The sequence below is a fragment of the Apteryx mantelli genome, chromosome 5, assembly GCF_036417845.1.
Source record: "Apteryx mantelli isolate bAptMan1 chromosome 5, bAptMan1.hap1, whole genome shotgun sequence".
NCBI classification, from domain to species: Eukaryota; Metazoa; Chordata; class Aves; order Apterygiformes; family Apterygidae; genus Apteryx; species Apteryx mantelli.
The window spans coordinates 84,310,428-84,321,796 of record NC_089982.1 but is presented as its reverse complement, the minus strand read 5'-3'; the positions used below and the strand labels follow the sequence as shown (position 1 = coordinate 84,321,796).

Here is an 11,369-nt window from a genome sequence, read left to right as displayed (position 1 = left end):
GAGCTTTTCCCTCGTCCAGCTGCTCGTTTTGGCCAGCCGCGGCCCTGACGGACGCCCCGCTGCTCCCGCAGCTGGGGATATTCCCATCATGCTGCTGCCATCTGCCGGCACCAGCCACCCGCGTGGGGACGGGGGACCGGTGACGCCAGCACCGACGTCCTCGCTCAGGGCCCGGGGAAGAGGCCGCCGCCGTTGGGGTGCGCGTGTATCCGCGTATTTGGCCCGCTACGGCGCCCCGTGCCCTGTCCCCGCTGCCGTTCCTGACCGCTGCGGTGTCACCTGCAAGTCCCACCAGCGGCGGCGGCGGCTTTTCCCCCAGATCTCCGGCCTTGATCGCTGCTGCGGGGTAAAGCGCACGCCAGGACTGCTTGGGGACGAACCCTCCGGCCTCCCTGTTCAAATAGCGGTTTCCCTTCGTCAGCTTTTAGTCGCAGAGATCAAAGATTAAGGCTGTCGGGAGAACAGGTAAAAAGGGGGAGTCGTTTATCGCCTTAAACACACGATAAAGAGCCGTTCAGCACAGAAAGGACACGAGGCGTTTATACCTGATGGCAACACGAGATGTCTTAAACTCATCCTCCTAAGAATATTAAATGAGAAAGCCATCAAATGAGAAAGAAGAGGCACGCGTAAGGTTAAAGCCTGGCTTTTACTCGGAGACCGCTTGTCGCTGGCCGAAGCGACACCTCTTTCTCGGTTCAGAGGAGGTCAGCGGCCTTTGCAAACGGGAACCTCGGCCTGCCTGTGGCGTTTCTGCCTGAAAAACACGAACCCGGAGCCGAACCCTTCTCCTTCATCTTGTTATCGATATAAAACCGCCCGACCCCGTGGAAGGTGACGGGATATTAGGAGTTTGTAGACATTAATCTACGCAACACGCGCCTATTGGTGATACGGAGCTCTTATCTAAAGCGGCGCGTGGCCCGCGTGGGCCAAACTTCACCCCGGACGTGGAGAAGGTGGGAAGAGGCTCGCGGTCACTCGGGAGAGGCTCGTTCCATGCTACAGCGGGGGGTAAAAAGGAAAAAAAAACCTGTTAGAGCCGCTTGCGAACGGGGCTGGCTGGACCACGGCGGAGCAGCCCAGCCCTGCCTGCCCCCGCGCCGGCAGCCGTCGCGGCCCTGCTGCCTCCCGGATGCCCCGGGGACGCCCGCGGCTCCGACGAGCCTTCGGCTGTGGTGGTTCCCTTCTGCCCGGCTGTGCCGAGAGGCCGGAGCGCCGCGGTCGCGAGCGGAGGGGAAAGGCCCCTGCGGTGCCCCAGGCCCGGGGATGGTCTTGGAGGGCCGGGCCGGGCCGCGGGGGCCAGGACTGGCTGTGGGGGGCCAGGACCAGTCGTGGGGGCCAGGACTGGCCGTGGGGGACCAGGAGTGGCCATGGGGGCCAGGACCAACCGTGGGGACCAGGAGCGGCCGTGGGGACCAGGACCAACCGTGGGGACCAGGAGTGGCCGTGGGGACCAGGAGTGGCCTCAGGGGCCAGGACCAACCGTGGGGACCAGGAGTGGCCGTGGGGACCAGGAGTGGCCTCAGGGGCCAGGACCAACTGTGGGGACCAGGAGTGGCCGTGGGGGCCAGGAGCGGCCGTGGGGAGTCAGGACTGGCCGTGGGGGGCCAGGAGCGGCCACGGGGGCCAGGAGCAGCCTTGGGGGGCCAGCATCAGCCATGGGGAGCCAGGAGTGGCCGTGGGGGCCAGGACGGACCATGAGGGCCAGGAGTGGCCGTGGGGGCCAGGAGTGGCCGTGGGGGCCAGGAGCGGCCATGGGGAGCCAGGAGTGGCCGTGGGGGCCAGGAAGGACCATGAGGGCCAGGAGCAGCCGTGGGGAGCCAGGAGTGGCCGTGGGGGCCAGGAGCGGCCATGGGGAGCCAGGATGGGCCGTGGGGGCCAGGACGGACCATGAGGGCCAGGAGCAGCCATGGGGGGCCAGGAGCGGCCGTGGGGGGCCAGGACCAACCGTGGGGGGCCAGGACCAACCGTGGGGGCCAGGACTGGCCACAGGGGGCCAGGAGCGGCCGTGGGGGGCCAGGATGAACCATGAGGGCCAGGACGGACCATGAGGGCCAGGAGCGGCCGTGGGAAGCCAGGACTGGCCACGGGGGGCCAGGACCAGGCATGGGGAGCCCGGATGGGCCGTGGGGGCCAGGACCGGTTGCAGGGGGCCGGGACGGGCCTCGGGGGTCAGGAGCGGCCTCAAGGCCCAGGACGGGTCTCGGGGGCCCAAGAGCGGCCTCGGGGGGGGGCCGGGACCGGTCGCGGGGCCCAGCGGCGGCAGAGGGCGGCGGCGGCGGAGGGCGGTTCCCCCGGGCGGCGCCGCCTGTCAATCCCCGCGACGGACGTGCGCGGCGGCCAATGGGCGGGGGCGGCGCGGGTGGGCGGGCTCAGAACGTTCGCCGGGAGCGCGCGCGCGCCGCGTGGGGGTGGGAGCGCGTCCGGCTCCGGGCTCCTGGCGGCGGCGGCGGCGGCTCCGGGCGCTGGTGGGGCCGGGACCGGCGGGGGGGGGGGGGGCGGTTTCGGTCGGTCGGTCGGTCGGTCGGTCTCGTCCCGTGTTGCCATTTCCGCGCGGAGGCAGCGCGAAAACCAGGCGACAGCACCGCGCTGCCGCCCCGCTTCCGTTCCCTCCCCCCCCCCCAAATCCCGCGGGGGCCCCGGTGCGGCGGCAGCGGCGGCGGCGACTTGGTCCTCGCAGCCCCCCCCCCGCCCGAGCCCCGGGGAGCCCCTGCGCGGCGGGGCGGCCTCAGCCCCCTCCCGTGCAAATTTCCCTGGGATTCAGGCACCCGGCGGTTGCTTCTCTCTCTTCCCCTTTCCGTTGCTTTTTGGAAAGTTTTGCTCGTGGGGAGCAGCCCCCCCGGGGGTGGGTTAAGCTCGAGTGGGTTTGCAAATGCAAAGCCCCCCCCCTCCGCGCTGCAAGTCGAGGGAGCCCGGCCGGAGAGGAGAGCCGGGGCCTGCTGGAGCCTGCCCCTTCCTGGCTGCGATTTTCCTGGAAGTGAGAGCTTTATTGCGTTTCGTAGGAAAACGAAGCCTCCGCTCCGGGAGGCGCCACGTCGCCCGGTGATTAGTCTAGGATTAACGCCGGGCTGCAAGCGTTCGCCCCCGTTTCGCCTCCCCCAGCAAGGCCCCGCGCGCCGCGTGGGTTTTTCTGTGCCCAGGGCACCGGCTTTTGGGGCGCTTGACGGTCCGGCGCGGCCCAAACTCCTGTATAAGCAGCAACAGGAGCCGGCGCGTTTGTCCCCGCTCGCGTCAAACCTCTCCGCCCGCTCCAGGTGCTGCGCCGCGATGGGTTTCGCCGAGGACAAGGTGTACGACCACATTTTGAGAAACTTGAGCAATTTCAGGAACATCCACGTGACGTCGCTGGCCCATTCCCTGACCTGCCTCACCGAAGCGGACAGGGTAAGGGCCCTTTGCCGCCGCGGGTCGGGGGCGCGCGCGGGGGCGTCGCGGGCGGTTTCGGGCCCCCTTCTCACGTGGCCTCGCGTCGGGACGTTTCGTTTAGGACGAGCTGCAGGCCCGCGAGGAGATGCGGGGCAGCCACGCGGCCGTGTTCAAGTTCTACCAGTACCTGAAGTGCCGGCGGGGCTGGGTGACGGATCTCATCAACGCGCTGCACCAGAACAACGCGGGGCACCTGGCCGAGGAGCTGCAGCAGCTCTACGACCTCTACCGCGTCCGTGAGTGGCCTCGCCGTCCCCGGGCCCCCCCTTCCCGCGGCGGGGCGGGTGCCACCGAGACGCGTCGGCTCTCTCGGGGTCGCTCCGTTAAATGGTTTCGGGGAAGGAGCCCGAGTGCTGGACGCGGGGGTCCGCGCCGGTAGCTGCGCTTGGGAGGTACCCTGGCATGGAGACGCTCGGGCTGACAGCGGATCCGGGCTGTCCCGTCTCGTCTCCCATCGCCGCCTCCTTCCCTCCCGCAGCCGGCGGTGCTCCGGGCTCCTCCGCCAGCGCCCGGATGCCGTCCCTGGGGACAAATCCTGCTCCGGGAGCCCCGATGCCTGAGCAGCCACGCCGCGACCTGCCTGCCGGCGGCCAGCCGCTGCTCCTGCCCCGCGCCACCACTGCGGACAGCTTGGATGCTGCCAGCATGGACCTGGACTCCAGGGCCCCGGTGCAGGAATCGGTGAGTGGGGCGCGTGTTGGACGTGGCTGCAAACATCCTGTGTGGCCTGCAACGGCATTATTATTATTTTATTTTTTGGAGAGCCGGGAGCCTGCGTTAGGGCCAGGCTCTTTCCGGGACGCTGCGTTTCTGCGCCGTTAGGGCAGGATGGAGCGGCCGCAAAGCGTCGAGGGGGCAGCTGTTATCGAGGCCTCTCCTCCCTCCGTCCTGGGCGCTGCAGAGCTGTTTTCCCTGTCTTTACCAGCGTGTTCCCGGCTAGTCCGTGCAAGCGAGGTGTTGGGATGCCACAAGCAGCTCCTTGGCGCTGATCCCTGCCGTGTCTGTGTCCGGGGAGACGCGGGAGGCCCCGGCACCCTGCTGCTCGCGTGCCCTTCCTGCACCAAACCCTTGCGTTGCAACGCGGCCGCCTGCATTCGGAAGCGCCGGATGCGGGAACGCTAACAGCGGTGGTTTGACGCGGCTCGTTTTCCTTCCAGCTCCCGAAGGAGCCCCCGGAGCGAGAGGGTCCCCCTCCGCCTCCGCCCAGCAGCGCGGCCTGCGACGGAGCGAGCGACGGGCTCCGCGGAGAGGAGCAGGGCCGGGACTGGCCGAGCCGCCAGCAGCACCCGGTGTGCGTGGACAACGGGTATTTCGGGAACGCGAACCACCTGAACCGCGGCGGCGGCGGCAGCACCTCGGGCCTGGGCCGGTCTCTGGTGTCGCGGGATCCGGGCGCCGCGCGCAGGAACGAACCCGAAGAGGTTCACTACGTCTCCTCCGAGCTGCCTCCGAGGCCGGCGGAGGCCACTCCGCTGCAGCCCCCGGACTTGCCGAAGACACCGCAGACCCGGCCCGCGTGCGGCTCCGGGCACGGAGAGCCCTCGGGCAGCTTCATGGATGTGCGCAACCCCCTCCTCATCCAAAAACAGTTCGATGCGGAGCAGAAGCGGCTCGGGATGCTGGGAGACCGCGGAGGAGATGGAGGTGGGTTTCCTTCCTGGGGAACCGGGCCGCAGGCTCCGGCGTCTCTTTTTTTCCATGCCGCTGAGCGTGGAGATGGGACAAAACGGCGAAAAGCCCGCGGACGCGCGCGTGCCTCGGAGGTGGCACTGCCCTGCTGTAGCGTCCGTGGGGAAGAGCGAACCTCGCCTTCCTTTTGGGTCTCCTGGTTAACGTGGTGCGTTTTGGTTTGTCCCCCTCAGCAGCCCCCCCAGGCTCTGCTCCTGCGCCCACGGGCACTTACACGTCAAGCGGTGCCTCCTTGAAGCCTCCGCTGCAAGAGGGAAAAGCGCTTGAAGGGCAGAGAGCCGGCAGCGCCCCGTCCGTGCCGACGACGGAGAAAGTAGGTGATCTTAGTTTGCCGGGTGGCCGCTTGCGTTTGGTTCAGATCCTCACGATCCGTTTTCTGGCCGGAGCCTTTTTGTCACCGGCGGTGTGTTCCTTCAGGGCTTTCCCACCACACGATCCCGTCCCCATCCTGGTGCTCTGCTTTAAAGTGTTGCTGCCTCTGTCTCCTCTGCCTTCCCGTATCCCCCCCTAATCCCAAAGGCTCTCCGGAGATGCAGTACCCTCTTGCCTTGCTCACCCAGCCCAGGGAGCTGCTGGTGGCCCAGCCTGGCTTTCCAGCGGCTGGAGACGCGGTGGCCGAGGGCTCTGAGCGCCGGAGCTGGGCTTGTTGCTTGACGCGGGCGCCCAAAACGAGGCTGAATGGGTGATCCCCGCGGCACCCAGCTGAGACAGCCCCTCTCGTTGTCTCCCAAAGGTGCTCCCAGCCTCAGCAGCCCCTTTCCTGGGCACGGCCGTTGCGGGCGGCTTGGAAGACGCAGCTGGGAGGAGATCCTCCCCGGAGTCTCACGGCGGCGCGGAGGAAGACGAGGAGTTCAGCAAGCCAGGCGTTCTCCTCTCCATGGTGGAGGAGAGCCCGGCGGTGGCCGGCAGATGTCGGAGCTTGCGGGAGCCCAGCACTCCGTATTCGGGGGACTCGGATCGCCTCGAGTTAAGCAGCGACCCGCTGATGCTGAGCACAGACAGCTCGAGCCCTGGAAGCGCCTCCTTGGGGCGCTGGTCCCCGGCTCCGGCGGCTCGTGCAGACCCTAGGGAAGAGGAGGCAACGGGAGCAAGCTCCCGTCCACCTCCAAACCAGGACACCTCCCTGGGCACCCACGAGGTCCGGGTGGACCATTACCCCAGCGTCCTGCTCGGGGCACCCCAGGACCTCCCGGAGCGAGACAATCCCTTCGGAAATCCTCCAGCTTTTGACTCGAGCACCAGCTCCAACTCGTCTCAGGCCAAAGTCCCCCCAAGAGACAGCAGTGGCTCGTCTTTGTCGTACATCGCACCAGCTGCAGGCATCGCACTGATTTCAGCCGTGGCCTTTCTGGTATACGCTCGACTGCAGAAATAGCGCTGGAGCAGAGCGAAGAGATGATGGGATGCCACTGTCATTGCTCAGCCTGGGTGATTCCTCTTCAAAGCGGGAATTTGGCCAACGTGCTTAAAGCCTGAAGAGCGGGGAGGTTGGTAGGGCCTTGTTAACTCTCCCTTAGAAGGTTTCACTGGAGGCCTTGGTTGCGTGATGCTGTTGGGTTTTGGTATGTTCCTCTGTTTCCCAACCATCTTGTCTGGTCCCTTCTCCTGTTGCTCTTGCAGAGAGGGTCTCACTCGGGGACCAATCCCCCGAGTCAAAAATCAAAGCCTTCCTGGTGATTCTCCACGTCTTCCTTCTTCAGTCCTAGAAGACGCCAGGGAAATGTTTCCTGGTGGTCCAAAGAGTGACCTTCCAGGTCCAAGGAAGGGTTTTGCATACGTCCTGAAAAGGCGGAGCCGATTTTGTTGGCTCTGCTCAGCTTGACTTGAAAATGTGCCCACGGGTCTGCGCACCAGCCTTCACCAGGTGCCCAGCCTTACGTTGCGTCTCTGGCTCTGCTGCTGGGACCTTGGCCCGTCTCTGCTGTCCTCTCCTCCGGCCCTGGGCATGCAGCAAGGACCGTGGTGCAGCAAGGCACGCAGGCATGGCTGGTGCTTCCACCTTGCCGAAGCCTTAACTGGTGTGTCTCCCCACTGCTGGGAGGCTCTAACGAAGCAAAGTTCGTTGCCGTCACGGGAAGGGGAAGTTCAGCAGCTCCCGAGGGCTTTGCTGCCATCCCCGTGATGAGAACGCGACAGGCCGGACTGCATCCGTGCTTTTGCTCGGAGCATCCTCCCCTTTCCCTCGTGGCACGGGGACGGCACGGGGTCTGGGATGGCTGGCATGCAGCTTGCTGTGTGGGGTGACGGGGCCGAACGGTTGCTCCTCCCTCGGTGGGGATGAAGCACCCGTTTTCCCTAGCAGCTCCTGCAAGGTTTAATCCAGGAGCGCTCCTGGGAGGCCGCTGGGCTCTGTCCTCGGAGCCTGCTATAAATACGACGGGATCTATAAGGTTGCGACAACCTTGTGGTGTTTGGTGTGAAGTGTCTTCCCGTGGCACGTCAGGTGCCTTCTCCGTTCCCCCTGCGTTGCCGTGGGCCGAGTTTGCGCTCCCCGCCGCCGTCTGGAGGGACACACGGCGCAAGCCTCGGCGGGAGGCTGCTGGTGCCGCGTCCCGGAGCTGCCCGGCAGCCCCTTGCCTCCGCTCGGGTACCGCAGAGCCCGTGGAGCTGACTGCCCGGCAGGAGTCCTTGCTGGGGGAGATGCTGGGGACTTCAGAAGTCACCTGTCTGCATCTGCCCCATCCCACGTCCCCGCCGTGTTTCCCCCCATCCCCTTCGCAGTCCCCAGGGCTGGGGGACTTTTGGCCGAGTTTATGGGGTTGGCAGCTGCCAACGCTTTCCCTTTCCTCAGCAGTGCCAGAAGCGCCTCTCCTAAATGATGAAGACTACAAATACGTGCAATAGCGAGATGCTAGTTTTGATATGTCGGGGCTGCTTTTCGGGGTGAACCTGAGCTCGTTCGCAGCTCGCTCGTGTCTAGCGCTCTGCCTATCGGAGGAGCGGAGTGTAATTTTAAATGCAACGCAACCCTTCTGCTGGGAGAGGTGACGCTGGGGCTGTTCTCCCCATTTGAAGACGGGGTGGTGACTTGCCCACAACCGCCCTGCAAGCAGGGCAGGCGCGGGACTCCAAGAACAACCCCGGAGTCCCCATCGGCAGCCCCCAATAAGCTGTTTTTTCTATTTTAGTAATTTCGCCGGGGGGAGGTTTGTGTAGACCTGTGACCTCTCCGTGGAAGCTGCAGCTTTCAGCACTTCCAGTTGCTCTGTTTGCAAAGGGTAGAGAGATCTCCCCAAATCCTTCCACCTTGTTAAAAGACTGGTGTTTATTACTGAGCGTTGTACTGAAATAAAGCAGAAATTGTTAGCGAATATCCATACTGTAAAGCAGAGAGCATTTGAGCCCGTGTAACCACACGGCAGAATCCGTCAGAAAATTCAGCCCTCTAAAGAGGGGGGGGCACGTGTCTTCTCCACGTGCTTCTGCATGATTCGGAGGACATCTGTGAGATCCCAAACCAGCAGCATCCGCACCAAGGCCCTCTTCTCTAACGCTTTACTTGTCTGTAAAATTCTTCACGTGTTTTTTCCGATACTTTTTAGCAATGGCACGCGCGCTGTATTTTCACATTGAATCACTCTTGTGAAACAGCTGGTTTATCGCTGCTTTGGACTTGATAAATGTGTGCCCAGTTTTCTCTCTATTTAGTGTGAAATGTTGGTATTTTTAGAGATGTATCATGGAGTTTTGAAAGCATAATCGGCAGGAGAACCTGCAGGAGGGAACTGTGTCCCTGCAAATCTTTTAAAAAAGAAGCCTTTTGCGAAATATATAATAAAATTGTTTGTGATTTAACATTCAACTTGTGAGGTTGTCACGCGTGTTTGTAAGTTTGGTGGGGGGAGAGGGAAATCTTGGCTTTTCATGCTTCCGTGGAGCAAAGAAAGATGTGAAGTAGTTTTCAAATGGAAGCTGAATAGAGAATTAAGTCACCTACCTTCCCTGATCAGGGAATGGTTTTAGAAGCCAGAAGTGCTGCAGAGAAGAGGAGGCCACAAGGGATTAAAAGGCCTGTCCTCTGCTTTTCTGGTTTATTCCAGTTGATGCAACTTGGTTTTCCCATCGGGGAGAGATAGATGCTGTTAATTAAAAAAGGTTGTTCCTACGAGTTTTGCCATGTGCAATTTTGCGCGACTCCCTCAGTAGCAGTTGGATCATTTCCCTCACTCTGGAGTTGCGTTGGAATTTCCTGGGAAATCTCATCTGTTTATTGAGGAGCATCTGCTGAGAATTCAGCTTCTTTGCGTGTTCCTCTTCCTCGGTCCTCCTCAGGGCATTTGGGTTTTGGTAAGACCCTTGTCTTGATTTTTAGGCACGTCAGGGTAGGTCATCCTGCTGCGGCACCCCAGAGGCTAGAGGCGACCTCCCAGGGTAAGGGCAGGTTTGTGGGGTGGTTCAGATAGCCCCAAGAATCGCCGTATCGGTGGTCCTCTGGTGAAAGGGGCAGGTTAACCCGCTCCCTGTTGCTCACACCTACGTCTGGATCTGTGCTGGGGCCTGAGGAGCAGGAGGTTTATGAAACCATGGGGAACGCTTCAGAGGGCACTACTGGGTCCACGCAGTGCCACATCGAGACTAAGGCCACCAGTCTGTCTCGCAGAGGTGGACGGGACTCAGGGACAGCTGTCAGGCTTCGTTCTGGAGCAAGGCAGGCGATGGTGTAGAGGATGCCTGGGACAGCAGGTTCAATGGCTCCTCAGAAGAGGATGTTCAGGCCTCTCGACTTCCGCAGCAATAGCGCTGCCTTCCAAACACTGCAGCTCTGACGCCATCCGCTGCGTCGGACTCTTCTCAGGCCATGCTGGCGTTTTCCGCGCCCGGCAGGATTTTCTTTGCGTGGCGAAATGCTGCTTAATCCTTTGCCCTTCTCCAAGGATGACCTATGCTTTGATTGCAAAGGGCATCAATATATTTATCGCGAGCGGTCTGAAAAGAGAGGGGTGGCTCTTGCTGCAGCGCGTAGCTAAGCTGTGGAAGTCCTGCCCTCAGGATGTGGTCGCCAAAGAGGAAGCGGACAAGTTCATGCGAGAGAAATGCGTCATGCGCTTTTAAGCAGAGGTCTGAGCTGCAAAGTTGCAGACTGGAAGAGGATTTGGGAGCAATTTTGCCGCGTGCAACTGTGGCTGAGCGGTGGCAGGCTGGGAGGAAGAGACCCTCCGGACTGGACATAGCCCCTGGTGGACACCATGAGCAGATGTGTGCTCAGGTGGGCAAGACGCACCGAGCCCAGCACACGGCTCTCACTTCTTCCCCCGTGACTCTCCCAGCACGCTCGGAGCCACACGTTTCACCTGAAGCCTGCAACCAGCAAAGAGTTCGGTTTCCTGAGAGCAGCCGTTTGCCAAAGGGGTCCACGAATGCAGTTTGGGGGGAAAACAGCTTGTTCCTTCATTCCTGTGTCCTCTGGGGTTGACTATGGCTGTGACAGTCCTGGCCGCATGGAGAAAAATGCTCCTTAACTCGAAAGTCACATCCTTTTCGCAAACGCTGTGTTTGTTGTCTGTTTAAAATAAATGTTTTCCTTTTTTCCTTTAAAGCACAAGCAGTGGAGGAAGATGAAGCTGTTTTGTCCGCTAAAAGGAGGTTATTTACTCTAATCACCCAAGGTGCGTTTGTAAGATGCCCAGGCCCTCCAGGCAGAGGCTGCTGGGCTCGTGCAGCCTGCAGGTCACGGCCAGCAGGCAGGGGACGAGGAAAGCAGCCCCAGGGGCTGGCAAGTCCCCGAGCCTGCGCGGACTGACCACGTGCCACAGCCGAAAGCATCCGGCCTTGAAAATTCCCCGTCTCACATGTCACAGTCTCACCTAGACAAGGTCACCAGGCCCAAGTGGGCCTGCAGGCCCATCTGAACATCGGCTCCTGGAGGACATGGTGGCGTCTCTGCGGCTCAGGATCTTTGACGCGCTCCGTTCAGCTTAGAAATGCGGGATACCCTGCGGGATGGGACAGCACTTTTCCCCAAAGCAGGGTGGGCCACCTCGACCTTCCTGCCCTTCTCTCTGCCTCCGTGTCTCTCTGTGGGTGCTGCAGAGGACATGGCCTGCAGATGTAAGTCGGAGCAGGTATTTCTCCCATTTGAGGCTACTGCTTAGGCTCCCACCTAGCTTTCGGTCTCCCAAGGGTGTGCGCCACCATCATCTCACGGTTTTTAAACAAGTTTTTGTTTGTTTGTTTGTTTGTTTGATGCAACGTTCAAAGATACGCATCATGAGCCGTGGCGGGTGGAAGCAAGCAGGATCGCCAAAGGTGGG

General features: G+C 62.1%; 1 protein-coding gene across 1 annotated transcript; it reads left to right on the top strand.

The window, feature by feature from the left end:
• Positions 1-2,763: 2,763 nt before the first annotated feature.
• Positions 2,764-8,920, top strand: MAVS (mitochondrial antiviral signaling protein). The gene is made up of 6 exons (XM_067297259.1): positions 2,764-3,387; positions 3,491-3,665; positions 3,908-4,110; positions 4,587-5,073; positions 5,292-5,511; positions 5,830-8,920. The coding sequence occupies exons 1-6, from the start codon at positions 3,271-3,273 to the stop codon at positions 6,491-6,493; spliced, it is 1,866 nt and encodes a 621-aa protein (XP_067153360.1). The 5' UTR covers positions 2,764-3,270; the 3' UTR covers positions 6,494-8,920.
• Positions 8,921-11,369: the final 2,449 nt, after the last annotated feature.